General features: G+C 43.3%; 1 protein-coding gene across 1 annotated transcript in view; it reads right to left on the bottom strand.

Moving 5' to 3' along the window:
- The window catches only part of LOC115160719 (potassium voltage-gated channel subfamily H member 7), a 113536-nt gene that overhangs the window by 67010 nt on the left and 30211 nt on the right, over positions 1 to 16315 (bottom strand). The window contains exons 4-6 of the mRNA XM_029711040.1: positions 7615 to 8055; positions 6749 to 6963; positions 5004 to 5429 (exon numbers count right to left, since the gene is read on the bottom strand). Coding sequence (XP_029566900.1) covers positions 5004 to 5429; positions 6749 to 6963; positions 7615 to 8055 — 1082 coding nt within the window. The remainder of the gene's footprint in view (positions 1 to 5003; positions 5430 to 6748; positions 6964 to 7614; positions 8056 to 16315) is intronic.

Here is a 16315-nt window from a genome sequence, read left to right on the forward strand (position 1 = left end):
ACTATTTCAAATTGTTGACTTTGTGGTCAATTAACAATTTCTTTTTGGATTTTGATTAGCGCTTGGGGTTATTGTCTGCTGGAAGATCCACTTGCAGGCAAGTGTCAGCCTCCTGGCAGAGGCAACGAAGTTTTGGGCAAAAATGTCCTTGTACTTGGTAAAGTTCATGATGCCGTTGACCTAAAGCAGGGCTGCCCAACCCTTTTCCTGGAGATCTACCATCCTGTGGGTTTTCAGTCCAACCCTAATGTAACACAACTGATTCTACTAATTAGCTGCTCAACAAGACCTTAACTAGCTGGGTCAGATACACTAAATTATGGTTGGATTGAAAACATACAGGACAGTAGATCTCCAGGAAGAGGGTTGGGCAGTCCTGACCTAAAGGATAAGTTTGTGTTTTTACAACCAAATCTAAATGTTTTATGTAAATGGAATGTTATAGAATGGTCCAGACACTTTTTTTGAGATTTCACTTGATTTCACTTGTTTACCCCAGCTGTTCCATTCTCTATGTAGCCTGCAACTAGAATGGACAGAGAGGTATCGCTCAAGTCACAACAAAATGGTATATAACGTTGCAGATAAAGTTTGAAATGACACAATTTCATGTGTATACCATCCAAAGACCTGCATCACATTACTGAAATCAAATCAAATTGTATTTGTCACATGCGCAGGTGTAGACTTTACAGTGAAATGCTTACTACAAGCCCTTAACCAACAAAGAAAAAAAAGAAAAAAGAATAAGAAGTAAAAGTAACAAATAATTAAAGAGCAGCAGTAAAATAACAATAGCAAGGCAATATACATGGGGTACCGGTGCATAGTCAATGTGCGGGGGCACTGGTAAGTTGAGGTAATTGAGGTAATAAGTAAATGTAGGTAGAGTTATTAAAGTGACTTTGCATACATAATAACAGAGAGTAGCAGCAGCGTAAAAGGGGGGGGGGCAATGCAAATAGTCTGGGGGCTATACTCGGCCTTGTCTTCGGACGGTAAGTTGGTGGTTGTAGATATCCCTCTAGTGGTGTGGGGGCTGTGCTTTGGCAAAGTGGGTGGGGTTATATCCTGCCTGTTTGGCCCTGTCCGGGGGTATCATCGGATGGGGCCACAGTGTCTTCTGATCCCTCCTGTCTCAGCCTCCAGTATTTATGCTGCAGTAGTTTATGTGTCGGGGGGCTAGGGTCAGTCTGTTACATCCGGAGTATTCTCTTGTCTTATCCGGTGTCCTGTGTGAATGTAAATATGCTCTCTCTAATTCTCTCTTTCTCTCTTTCTTTCTTTCTCTCGGAGGACCTGAGCCCTAGGACCATGCCTCAGGACTACCTGGCATGATGACTCCTTGCTGTCCCCAGTCCACCTGGCCATGCTGCTGCTCCAGTTTCAACTGTTCTGCCTGCGGCTACGGAACCCTGACCTGTTCACCGGACGTGCTTGTTGCACCCTCGACAATTACTATGATTATTATTATTTGACCATGCTGGTCATTTACGAACATTTTAACATCTTGACCATGTTCTGTTATAATATCCACCCGGCACAGCCAGAAGAGGACTGGCCACCCCTCATAGCCTGGTTCCTCTCTAGGTTTCTTCCTAGGTTTTTGGCCTTTCTCAGGAGTTTTTCCTAGGGAGTTTTTCCCAGCCACCGTGCTTCTTTCACATGCATTGCTTGCTGTTTGGGGTTTTAGGCTAGGTTTCTGTACAGCACTTTGAGATTTCAGCTGATGTACGAAGGGCTATATAAATAAATTTGATTTGATTTGATTTGATTTGGGTAGCCATTTGATTAGACGTTCAGGAGTCTTATGGCTTGGGGGTAGAAGCTGTTTAGAAGCCTCTTGGACCACTTGCCATGCGGTAGCAGAGAGATCAGTCTATGACTAGGGTGGCTGGAGTCTTTTGACAATTGTATGGGCCTTCTTCTGACACTGCCTGGTATAGAGGTCCTGGATGGCAGGAAGCTTGGCCCCAGTGATGTACTGGGCTGTACGCACTACCCTCTGTAGTGCCTTGTGGTCGGAGGCCAAGCAGTTGCCATACCAGGCAGTGATGCAACCAGTCAGGATGCTCTCGGTGGTGCAGCTGTGAACATTTTGAGGATCAGAGGACCCATGCCAAATCTTTTCAGTCTCCTGAGGGGGAATAGGTTTTGTCGTGCCCTCATCACAACTGTCTTGGTGTGCTTGGACCATGTTAGTTTGTTGGTGATGTGGACACCAAGGAGCTTGAAGCTCTCAACCTGCTACACTACAGCCCCGTTGATGAGAATGGGGGAATGCTCTACCCTTTTCCTGTAGTCCACAATCATCTCCTTTGTCTTGATCACGTTGAGGGAGAGGTTGTTTTCCTGGCACCACACGGCAAGGTCTCTGACCTCCTCCCTATAGGCTGTCTCATCGTTGTCGGTGATCAGGCCTACCACTGTTGTGTCATCGGCAAACGTAATGATGGTGTGTGCTCAGCCCTCTCCTGTACTCCCTGTTCACCCATGACTGTGTGGCCATGCACGCCTCCAACTCAATCATCAAGTTTGCAGACGACCCAACAGTAGTGGGCCAAACAAACTGAAATGGTCCACCCACACAGACAGTGTGGTGAAGTATTGCGCCTCTTCAACCTCAGTAGGCTGAATAAATTTGCCTTGTCACCCAAAACCCTGACAAACTTTTACAGATGCACAATCGAGAGCGTCCTGTCGGGCTGCATCACAGCCTGGTATGGCAACTGCACCGCCCTCAACCACAAGGCTCTCCAGAGGGTGGTGCGGTCTGCACAACGCATCACCGGTTGCGATCTACCTGCCCTCTATGACACCTACAGCACCCGATGTCACATGAAGGCCAAATATATTTTTTAAAAATGGAAGAGCCCCCGTACAGTACATGCTACACAACGAAGATGAAGAAGTGAAATGCTTGTTGGGGTAAGTTTCTCAGACACAAGTGAAATTGAGAAAAAAAGGTGTCTGGACCTTTCTATAATATGCCATTTATATCAAAAATGTTGATTTGGTTGTAAAAAAGCTACATTCTCCTTTAACAACAGCCCCAGGACCAGTGGAAGCAAAATAGCCTCATAACATCAAAAATGTATGAGGTACTTTTCTGCATATGCTTCTGGTTTTCAACACCAAACCCACCAGTGGTGTGCTTGGCCAAAGAGCTGTATTGTCATGTTATCTGACCATACAGTAGCAATGCCTGGAGTTTGATAAGCGGCATTGACATTTTGATTGGAACCGGTGCGATGGTCAGATGACATGTAAATAGAGCTCTTTGGCCAAGCACACCAGTGGTGGGTTTGGTGTTGAAAAACAGAAGCATATGCAGAAAAGTACCTCATACCTACAGTACTTGTTAAATAATATATATATTTTTAGAATACAACATAGCTCAGTATTTGATTTGGATTGTATAGTATTCTTTCCTAATCTTTATCAAGGGTGCCAATAATTATGGACCCCACTGTATGTGTGGATGAGACTTTGGTATGTGGCTGTGGGAATGTATGTTTGTTGAATGGGTAGAAATGTCATTGTTGAAGCTGCGGTGATGCTGCAATTATGTGAAACAGATCAAACTGAAACATTGAATGAGCAGCTTTTCTGTAGCAGTTCTCAGCTGAGGAACATACTGCACATGTACAGCATGTCTTTCTAGCACTGTGCTCATGTACATATCCCCGCCTGGGCCCATTTAGCTGTTTGATCTAGCTCCACATAGCTAGGGCTTATAATAGCATTACAGATCCTTTACCAATAGAAAATAGCCTCCTCAATAAAACTATTCAGGGGATGCAAGACAGGCAAAAACAGACAACTTTCTTTCAAGCTATTCCCATCGAGCAAAAGCTTGTTACTAAGTACAAGTACAAAATTATGCATGTAATATTAATAAAAAATGAATACTAATTTAGTTAAAAGGAAACAACGGTCAGTGTATTATTCCTTTTTTTTTGCAGAGCATACTACCACATCTTTCTACACAATAATACATATAAAAATACGTTGCATAGTCTCAAGACAACAAAAAATATTACTGGAATACCTACAGTGGAATAAAAAACAATACTATGTTATGTATAGTGTGTTGTGCAGCATGTGCAGCCAGCAGGGTATAAGCAACTGAAGCATGGCGGAGAACTTAAACACAGAGCGGGAGCCTGCTGGCTTGGTTACAAATCTCACTGATCATTACTGCGCTTTGAAACGGCAAATATGTGAATTCATGAACACTTGCAGGTTGTGACAAAATAGCTCCCTACACCTGGTTGCAGTTGGTCAATAAATAAACTAATATAAATGGTCAACAATTACCCTCAAATCACCTGTAGCTCTACAGTACTAAAGATCCTGTTTCAACTTCATCCAAAACATACATTAAAAAAATGATTTTAAGGTAAAAAATTGGAGACAAACCTTGGTGGCGTAGATCGAAGACAATGGGGGTAAATTGAACATTGAATGGTTTTGGTTTATTACACTGGTTTTTATTTTGGTTTGTTGTCAATATTCAGTCTGACTCAGCAGCAGTAGAATAGGTGATTATGCTTTATAAGCACGAGCTGTCTCTCATGTTCTGGTGTGCCAACAAAGCATGATAAAGCGCTGAAGTGGCTCCAGACCCTGAAGGGATATTCCCTCATAAATAAACAAGCCAGCCTGCCTGTCCAATGGGCCTTTCACATCTGCATGTAAGCTGTGCACACAGCGCTGCTGACTCTCCCCTCATTTAAATGCATCATTGATTGCCATTTGTAAGCCATTAATCCACGTAAATGGATTTTGAAATGACGGCCATTCAGAAGAAAAAAAAGGCAACATGCAATTTAATACAGTAATCCTTTCAGAGACGAGACAGAGAAATGCAGGCTTTAAGTAGTAGCCCATAAAACTGAGCTTAGTAAATAGGAAAAGAATGGGAACACTGCTAAAGTGATATGCAATAAACCACCCAGAGAGAAAAACACAGGGAAAGACATGCATTAGGGATGACTTACTTCATCTGATCCTGAACCGAAGATAAGCAGGTCAAAGGGGATCGCAGCCACCATGTCTATAAGGAACCAGCCTTTGAAGTATTGAATGGCGATCTTCCCTGGCTGGCTGACCACTTCCTCGTTCAGATTCACATAGGTGGTCCGGAAGTTGATAACAATGTCAACGATGAACATGATGTCCACCATGAAATCCACCACGTTCAGGGGATTGCAGGAGTATCCACACTCGCGCCTCATTTGCTCCTCGCGGTCATTGAGTAGGAAAGCAGCAGAGTAGGGAGTAAGAATGGCTGTATAGATGACCAGCAGCAGGATGAGCCAGTCCCACATAGCTTTGAAGGGACTGTAGTGGAGGATGGTGAATCTGTCCATGCGTGGAGTCTGGAGCTTGTATTCTGGAAGGACATCAGCACCCAGTGACAGTACCTGTAGTAGCAGATAGAGAAGAGGGGACAGCAACCACTAAGAGCACTAATTAACTAGGTTTCTGATAGAAATAAAGTTTTACTCTGTAGATATGAGTGTCAAACTTTTGTCGGAATGGCAAAATATTAATCTGACAGTTTAACCAGAGTCTGCTTTGAACTCACTTGACTCAGCTAACCTGAGAGTAAGTGCTGCGCAGTCCTCTCCTCTCAATTGACAGGCATGACAATTGCCCCTGTCTTGGGATGTGAATCATGTGACTTCCAATATAGATGTGTTCCACAGGATCACTGCCTTACTGTCCCACATTCTGGCAGTAAGTGGTAGTAAATTAATCTATTGATTTTGATTAATTTGATATGGTATGATAGTATTGAAGGAGGTTAATCAGGTAACGTATCCTAGCTGTACATCTTTTGAAAAGACTACTTTGTGCTCTTTTTTTTAGACATTCGTAGTGCTCGATTCGTAACAATGGTACAGATACAACAGACAGTGTCCAACGTTCGACAGCTTGTTTAACATCTCTGTAAGCTTCTCTCCATGGTTGGACTCTATGGCTTATTATGGTTATTCAAGCAATGTTGTAATCTAACAGCCAGTGAGTACGTGGCTTTCCTCTCCTCTGGATCTTAATGAGCTGTGACAGTCTTCGAGGAAAGACCTATCTGCTGATAGATAGTGCAGGAGAAATGATGAGGACAGAGGGTTTGTTTTATGTTGCCTCAGCACATCCACAAGAAAAATTATGGATTCTTCATTGCATCCATCCTGCGAGCTACCGATGTGAAAAACCCCCATTGAATGGCCAATTCCAGCTACAGCAACACAGAAATAGAGAGTTCAGTAGGACGATGGCTGTATGTATGAGTGAGAATGGCTTGTCCCTTCTATAGATTGTCATTGTCAGGAGTGCTTTTGTTTTCGCCTGTCAAAGAAGGTCTGAGTTTACAGGAAACCTTGGTTTTCTATCCTACAGACTGTGCTGAGGTTTGACACTGACATTAATGAGACGACAGTCACTGTACGGCAGTTAGTTGTCCTAGGCACAAGTAGAAGAGCTTTTCTGCTACACACTACACTGCTGGACTTGTTTTTCCACAGAGCACAAGCCTCAATTCATTGAGGATGACCAAGCAGCCATTAGAGCAACAAAAATGATCATGTGCCAGGCATTCATTAGGTACATGTCTTATTTTCTGCATGATGTAACAGGAAAGTTGTACGAAAAAAGAAAAAAGATATTTTAATGTGATTATACCAACAAATGTCACAACGGTCAAATGTGCTTTCCATACAAATGGCGTCAACTGTCTCACCTGTGTGACTTTTTCAGTGACGTTGTGCGTTCTGTCCTTGACCTTGGGTGCTATGATAGTGTTTTCTGACGACGGAGGAGATTGTGCCTTATTTTCGTTATTCCGCTCTGCGAAGTTGAGCGCAATCAGCGGGATCTTGTTGATGGTGCTGTACTTGTTGATGTTGGACTCCGAGGTGGAGCCCAGCAAACTGGACTTGAAATGATTGAACGGACCTGGAACGTAAAAAAAACCCAAAGGAATTGACTATAGAGAGAGAGGTGGTAATACAGTATAGCACAGCTCTAGTAAAGAACATGCAGTAGTATTCATGGGAAGCGGACAGAGCACAGTGACCACTGTCTTTCATGCAGGTGTTGGGTGGGGAAGGCAATATTAGCAATCAGTTGAGGCAGCAGGCTTTCATTCAGGAGGTGATGATCAATCATCAAAGGACATTTAAAATAAGCTGACATGACAAAAGCGTCACCACACCTAAATGTCTAAGTCACAACACATTCTCAAGTGCAGCACTTTCATTGAGCGTAGAATTTCAGGGCGAAATAATCTTAATTGAGGGCAATTTGTCTTGATTAGGATACATGCTTCAAACAGTCCAGTGCACATCAAGCATGGTCAGAGAACACATCATTACCTCTGATATAGCGACCATTGTCTAAAAGCAGCATTATATAGGTGAGAGGAAGAGAGAAATACATAGTACTGTGGATGCAGATAATGCTGACATAAATCTGTAATACTATACTATCATGCACAATTATTGAGCCAGGAGCACTCTCAATTCACAAAGATGACAATAGCTCTGTCCCCATTCGAAACCGAGGTACCACAAGGCTTTCATTAGACATTTCATTATCCTACTTTACCTTCACTTGCGTGTCGGTCCCTGAACATGCTCTTGGAGTTGCTGAAGCCTTCTATGTCGTGGACGGAGGACGCTCGCCTCATGCTGCTCCCGCTGATGCTGCCTCTGGAGATGGTGTGTGCCAGGCAGGTGGTGGACTGGTGCGCCTCCGTCTGGTAAAGCCTTTCCCAGGGGTACTGCTTGGGAGAGGAGTGGCTCAGGGGTCCAGGACCATGCAAACTGGCCTGGGAGGAGTGGTGGCTGGAGCTGATGAGGGCCCGTGTGTCTTTGGCATTGGTGGGGCTGCAGTTTTCCTTGGTCGGGGGCGACTGGAAATTGGTCAGAGCCACCGAGGAGGAGGGGGAGTCCACCATGACGGCATCTGGGTCCTCTTGTGGAAGAGACTGTTTGTTGGAGACCAGACTCAAGGCAGCCTGGCGGAATCGGAAGAATCGTCCCTTTCCTAAACAACAGAAAATGTTGGACGACTGAAGAAGTGACACAAAAGTATGATTTTTGACTTTAAAACAAAATGTCAAGGATCTCAATCACAAGCAATGGCAACAACTCTTCAGTCAATTCAGTCACATTTTCAATTAATGCAAATCTCATTACCGTTCTTTGAGTTGGAAGGTGCACTTTCATTTCTCTGACTGTGTGGAATTCTATAATTAGATTACCTTATATGTGTTCATGATCAAACAGGGGAAGGTAAGCAGGAGAATCAACCTTTTAATCCAATGGCATTCAATGGTACGTGACTGAATCACCTTGGTTGGCTCATTACCCCTTGGTGCATAGTGTGTATACTGCAGTTATGCCTATCATGTATGTAGTGCTCTGTCTTCTTTGATGATTCATTAATTCAACTTTGATCAACTTTGTATACCGCAGGGTATCATTATCCATCATACCGCGTTCAAGGGTATAAGTCGAAACACTTAACGGGAAAAGGAATCTCCTTCCTTTATTGAACTGAGAGAGATGGTGTGTCCTGTCCGGTATCCCATCTCATGTGTGTCCACTGTCCAGTAACATCTTCAGAGAGGACACACAGGCACATTATAGACGCCACCTTGGGAGGGAACTGTAGTTTGGGATCATTAGCAATAGAAGAAGGGTTGAAAGTGAGCCCCAGGCTCACTCATAAATATGAGGCAGCCATCATTCAGCACTCTCCTTACATAATGTTACTGCCATCTGTTTCCATTCTCCGGGCCACATGCGCTGATGTTACAACAACCCTAACACACAATAAAGCCATCACACTCAACAGGGCTCCTGGACAGGCCTCTAAAATAGCCCCTAATGGCAGGAGGTCTGCAATTTACATAGTGATACATGACTCAGTGTCTCTATTGTAGGTGTCTCCGTTTACAGTCATATTAGATGCCTGAGGGAAGTAGGCGGAAGAGGGAAGACTTCTGAAGTTCTGCTTGTTTCGACTGCCCCTAAAAACCAACTAATCCCTTTGAAAAGGGCCTACAGTTGAAGTCGGAAGTTTACATACACCTTAGCCAAATACATTTATACTCAGTTTTTCACAATTCCTGACATTTAATCCTAGTAAAAATTCCCTGTCTTAGGTCGGTTAGGATCACCACTTTGTTTTAAGAATGTGAAATGTCATAATAATAGTAGAGAGAATGATTTATTTCAGCTTTTATTTCTTTCATCACATTCCCAGTGGGTCAGAAGTTTCCATACACTCAATTAGTATTTGGTAGCATTGCCTTTAAATTGTTTAACTTGGGTCAAACGTTTCGGATGGCCTTCCACAAGCTTCCCACAATAAGTTAGGTGAATTTTGGCCCATTCCTCCTGACAGAGCTGGTGTAACTAAGTCAAGTTTGTAGGCTTCCTTGCTCGCACACACTTTTTCAGTTCTGCCCACACATTTTCTATGGGATTGAGGTCAGGGCTTTGTGATGGCCACAACAATACCTTGACTTATTGCCACAACTTTGAAAGTATGCTTGGGGTCATTGTCCATTTGGAAGACGCATTTGCGACCAAGCTTTAACTTCCTGACTGATGTCTTGAGATGTTGTTTCAATATATCCACATAATTTTCCTCCCTCATGATGCCATCTATTTTGTGAAGTGCACCAGTCCCTCCTGCAGCAAAACACCCCCACAACATGATGCTGCCACCCCATGCTTCACGGTTGGGATGGTATTCTTCGGCTTTGCCACCTAGAAATAAAATTCTAGGAGGCAAAGCTAAGCTAAAAGCTAAAAGGGGAGAAGATGCGGAGAAAAAAGATGGATTGGATCCTGAAAAAGTGGTCACAATAACTGGTGAGTAGGGGGGGCAGGTCAGAGATTGGGAAACCCATTCTAAATCTATGTATGTATTATTTGTAGCATTGTACAGCTAAGCCAGAGTCATTATCTTCAGTCCTAACTCAAATAAAAATATCTGGCTGTGTCATTATGACTTTGGAGAATTATTTATGACACATTGAACTTATTTAATTTGAACAATTCTAGGTGGCAAAGCTAAAAGGGGAGAACATGCAGAGAAAAAATAAGGATTGGATCCTGAAAAAGTGGCCACAATAACTGGTGAGTAGGTTTTGTTTATCGGTATTCAGCCCCTATGCTGTGAGACTTGAAATTGAGCTCAGCTGCATCCTGTTTCCATTGATCATCCTTGAGACGTTCCTACAACTTAATTGGAATCCAGCTGTGGTAAATTCAATTGATTGGACATGATTTGGAAAGGCACACACCTGTCAATATAAGGTCCCACAGTTGACACTGTATGTCAGAGAAAAAACCAAGCGATGAAGTTGAATGAATTGTCTGTAGAGCTCTGAGATCTGGGGAAGGGTACAGCATTGAAGGTCCCCAAGAACACAGTGGCCTCCATCATTCTTAAATGGAAGAAGTTTGGAACCACCAAGACTCTTCCTAGAGCTGGCCTCCTGGTCAAACTGAGCAATTGAGGGAGAAGGGACTTGGTTAGAGAGGTCACCAAGAACCCGATTGTCACTCTGACATAGCTCCAGAGTTCCTATGTGGAGATGGGAGAACCTTCCAGAAGGCAGCACTCCACCAATGGGGCCTTGATGGTATTGGCCAGACGGAATCAACTCCTCAGTAAATGACACAAGACAGCCCGCTTTGAGTTTGCCAAAAGGCACCTAAAGACTCTGAGACCATGAGAAACAAGATGCTCTGGTCTGATGAAACCAAGATTGAACTCTTTGGCCTGAATGCCAAGCATCATGTCTGGAGAGAAACCTGGCACCATCCCTACGGTGAAGCATAGTGGTGGCCGCATCATGCTGTGGGGATGTTTTTCAGCGGCAGCGACTGTGAGACTCGTCAGGATTGAGGGAGTGATGAACGGAGCAAAGTACAGAGAGATCCTTGATGTAAACCTTCTCCAGAGCCCTCAGGACCTCAGACTGGGGTGAAGGTTCACCTTCCAAAAAAACGATTTAATACATTTTAGAATAAGGCTGTAACGGAATAAAATGTGTAAAAAGTAAAGGGGTCTGAATACTTTCCAAATTCCCTGTATATTTTGAGAATCATTATCACTATCATTGCTAGCATAGCTGACAATAGCTAGCTAGCTACCAACTAGCTAGCTGGCTAACATTACCCTACCTCAATAAAACTTGGATTTGGCTTGGAAACATGATAACATTTCAAAAGAAGGCACATAATTAGTAAGAAAACCTTTTGTCATTATTGTGATGTCACCAGATTGACTTTAGATGCAGTATAACTTTAGCCAGCTAACTAAGATTGAGGGGACCACAGTATTTAGCTGGCTAACATTAGCATTGCCGGCTATTTTTGACAAACTTTGCCTGTAACAGTAATGGCAACATTGCCATCTCTCTAAAGTGAATTTGACGATATCATAATATGGCAAATTTGTTTCCTGATATTTACTTGCCTACTTTAGCAATGCCATCGTATTTCCATGCCACTCTAAGTTAGTGTCATTTAAACTAAACAGTCACATTAGCCTCCAAGGTGCAAACCATGTCTAGGTCACAAATAAATATTGGATGCAGCTATTGTGGTACTAGCTAACTCATAACTGACTACAACAGTGTACTAACTAGCAGCAACAATCATCAAACCAACCCAGGGCCATAGCAACTGCCTGAAGCTAATCCAATCTGGATCCAGTCAGTCTACATCTGTAAAGAATAGAATTAGCTTCCAAAGGATATTACGTTATTTCTCAAGCCATGTTAATAATTGAAGGATGATGACAATCGTTGACCCTGTTGTTCTGTTAGACAAAGTGCACAGCTGGGTGCCAGACTGATCCCTTGGTCCCCATAAACGGATGCCGGGACCTGCCAGAAGAAGTAAAGTTGGGTATCATAACATGTCCAGCAATGTGACTGCAATGGTTTAGTGACCTCAAAATCATTTCATTCACCGTTCACTTGCTATTTTCACAGCTTGTCAGGCAAGACCTCAGAATAAAAGTGTTATGCGACACAAGTACCCCTGTGACACCTCCTCCGTTGTTGCCAGTCTCCCTCTGCAACAGATTTCACAGGCTGATCATTTGTACAAATACAGAAAGTAACCCTCTTCGTTACTTTGATGCGTTTGATAACCCAATTGTGAAACATAATTGATGTAAACTGATATTATTCTTAGATGCGTATAATGTCAAACCATTTACAAGCCTTTCGCTACACCCGCAATAACATCTGCTAAACACGTGAATGTGACCAATAAAATGTGATTTGATTCATCCAAGGCATAACGTAGCCTGGTGAAACCAGCCTGATCGCTGTGTTCACTATTCTATTTCACATCACATTTTATGACATGTGAGATCAGGTTGGTTCCACCAGGCTAATCATAACCACCATTGATCATGTCATCAGTGCTCTGTGTGTTTGTGTGTGACCGACCAGTATCTTTGATGAGGGGCCAGGAGCTAATCTACAGTTCTATGCCCATTAATGGGGCTCTGGCAAAACCTCACCTCCAGCCTCACCTCTTGCCTTCTCACCAATGGTTGTAGATGGGGAGAACAGAATTGGGTAGGTTTAGTCTGACTTGTTCAAACGTCATCATAGGTAATATCTGACACACATGTACTATCTTCACTGCCGTTGGTACTGTAATAGAACAGTGACTATGTGTGTATGTGTTCACAGAAACATGTATTGGGCCAGCACATGGGGACTTGCAAGGGGATGTGATGGAGTCCAGACTGACAGACAGGCTTGATACTGATGTGTCTGAATGGGGAGAGACCTGGCACTCGGCATAAACATTTTACTAGATACAACTTTTACCTGTGTTGTCTTTTTTAAATAATTGAATTGAATGGTATCAGTCAATATGGGGAGGGAGAAACCCTGTGTATTCTGCACCAGGATCAGGGAACTCCTGTTGTATATGGGACACCACACAGGAAGGTATATAACCACTCTGACATGTTTGACAAGGTAGCCCTATTACCACCAGACAAAATACCGATAGACACAGTATCTGAATCGGCTTGGAATGACAATGAAAGGTGCACATTATTATATTAGCAGAACACTGCTTCTATGGTATAATGTAAAGGGTTTTTTATTCTACATGGACCTGGTATTGCATTTGAAAGTTATCAAAACACTTAGCTTACAATAAGCAGGAAATCAGGAATCCGTCAACTAGAATTAAAGAAAACATGGGAATTTTGGGCAAGTTACTGTAATTTTGCAACCACACCCTTACATATAGCTTTTTTGGTAGTAGCCTAGCCCAGCTATGCCACTGTAAGATGTATAGTACTGGTTAAAGACATGCTCTGGAACTTTGGTGACGACTAAGTATCTATGAGCAAAATTACTGTCTTACCTCAATTAGCCACAAAATAACTAGTTTAGAAGCAACTTCTTTGCTGGAAGCTGTCACTATATTTTCCCCCACGTTGGCCATCCACCTAGCAATTCCATTTCAACCAATGAGCTTCAGCCCCTCGCTATATGAGTGACAGCTAGCATGATGCACCCACAGCAGAGTGAGAGAGGGAGAGTGTTTCCACACCGATCTCAACAAACCATTTCTGTATGGACCGCGCTTTGTGCACGGGGCATTGTCATGCTGAAACAGGAAGGGGCCTTCCTCAAATTGTTGCCCCAAAGTTGGAAGTACAGAATCATCTTCACTGGAACTAAGGGGCCTAGCCCGAACCATGAAAAACAGACCCAGACCATTATTCCTCCTCCACCAAACTGTACAGTTGGCACTATGCATTGGGGCAGGTAGAGTTCTCCTGGCATCCGCCAAACCCAGATTTGTCCATCGGACTGCCAGATGGTGAAGCGTGATTCATCACTCCAGAAAACGCATTTCCACTGCTCCAGAGTCCAATGGCGGCAAGCTTTACACCACTCCAGTCGACGCTTGGCATTGCGCATGGTGATCTTAGGCTTGTGTGCGGCTGCTTGGCCATGGAAACCCATTTCATGAAGCTCCCGACAAAAAGTTATTGTGAGAGGCAGTTTGAAACTCAGTAGTGAGTGTTGCAACCGAGGACATATTTTTACATGATACGCCCTTCAGCACTTGGCGGTCCTGTTCTGTGAGCTTGTGTGGCCTACCACTTCGCGGCCGTTGTTGCTCCTAGATGTTTCCATTTCAGAATAACAGCACTGGGCAGCTGACCTGGGCAGCTCATTCCCTGACAGACATTTGATGAACTGACTTGTTGGAAAGGTGGCATCCTATGACGATGCCATGTTGAAAGTCACTGATCTCTTCAGTATGGGCCATTCTACTGCCAATGTTTGTCTATGGAGATTACATGGCTGTGTGCTTGATTTTATATACCTAAATATCCGAATACACTAATTTGAAGGGGTGTCCACAAACTTTTGGCCATGTAACGTATGTCATGTAATAGATTGGCATCATCACTCTTATGGTCTGTAAGGAAGATGTCTCTCTGGTTTCTGCCCTGTGGAATAACAAGTAGGTAGGTGACAAGGACGATGGTTCCAGCAGTTTACAAACAATAGGTCATCATTGAGTGTACCTGTTGGGCCAAACATGTTGTTCGTAAATGGCTGGAACCATCTCCCCAGATGGCCATCTACCTGCCTGTTGTTCCACACCGACAATTTTCAGTTGTACACATTACAATACAGTGTAGCCTTTTGTCAGCTGATGCTGAGTCAGTTTTAAACAACAGCTGTCGCTAATTGAGGTTATGTGATGGCTCATCAGTGATTCTATAGAAGCGGCAGCAGCATAGAGTTTACTTGATTCATCTATGCCTTCAGCATTGCATGGGCTGATGACAACTCGGATGAGAAATTGAAGATGATGCTGAGATTGCTGGTGGTTTTAAATTGATTGATCATTTCACAGAAATGACAAATCCACTAACACAGTCATAGCCAAATCTTCTGTAGGGTTCACATGAGCAAAGTACTAGGTTTGAGAATAGAATCAGAATATTGATCCTGAATATCTAGTTGTTTACATGATGGTAAACCAGGTGCACAGCTTTATATGCAAATTCCCACTCTTATTTTTTATAAAGTTTTGAAAGGCTCTGTATTTATCTGGCTCCAGGTCATTTATAAGTGTTTGCTAGGTAAAGTCCCGCCTTATCTCAGCTCACTGGTCACAATAGCAGCACCCACCCGTAGCACGCGCTCCAGCAGGTATATTTCACTGGTCATCCCCAAAGCCAACTCCTCCTTTGGCTGCCTTTCCTTCCAGTTCTCTGCTGCCAATGACTGGAACGAATTGCAAAATTCACTGAAGCTGGAGTCTTATATCTCCCTCACTAACTTTAAGCATCAGCTGTCAGAGCAGCTTACCGATCATTGCACCTGTACACAGCCCATCTGTAAATAGTCCACCCAACTACCTCATCCCCATATTGTTTTTTTTTTTTTGCTCCTTTGCACCCCGGTATCTCTACTTGCACATTCATCTTCTGCACATCTATCACTCCAATGTTTAATTGCTAAATTGTAATTATTTTGCCACTATGGCCTATTCATTGCCTTACCTCCCTAATCTTACTACATTTGCACACACTGTATATAGATTTTTCTATTGTGTTATTGACTGTACGTTTGTTTATCCCATGTGTAACTCTGTGTTGTTTGTGTTGCACTGCTTTGCTTAATCTTGGCCAGGTCGCAGTTGTAAATGAGAACTTGTCAACTGGCCTACCTGGTTAAATAAAAGTGAAATAAAAATGTTTGACATTCCTCTATCGTAATCACTCCTCTTTCACCCCAGCTGCCAAACTAACCCTGATTCAGATGATCATCGTGATTACGGAGACATAACTTATAGATCGGCAGGTAAGGGTGCTCTTTACCATTCGGCCATCAGATTTGCCACCAATGCTCCTTATAGGACACATCTCTGCACTCTATACTCCTCTATAAACTGGTCATCTCTGTATACCCGTTTCAAGACCCACTGGTTGATGCTTATTTATAAAACCCTCTCAGGCCTCACTCCCCCCATCTGAGACATCTACTGCAGCCCTCATTCTCCAAATACAACACCCGTTCTTCCAGTCACATTCTGTTAAAGGTCCACAAAGCACACACATCGTCTTTTCAGTTCGCTGCAGCTAGCGACTGGAACGAGCTGCAACAAACACTCAAACTGGACAGTTTTATCTCAATCATGGACACTGTTACTGACAGTTGTGGCTGCTTTGTGTGATGTATTGTTGTCTCTACCTTCTTGCCCTTTGTGCTGTTGTC

This window comes from Salmo trutta, chromosome 24 (assembly GCF_901001165.1).
Source record: "Salmo trutta chromosome 24, fSalTru1.1, whole genome shotgun sequence".
Lineage (NCBI taxonomy): Eukaryota > Metazoa > Chordata > Actinopteri > Salmoniformes > Salmonidae > Salmo > Salmo trutta.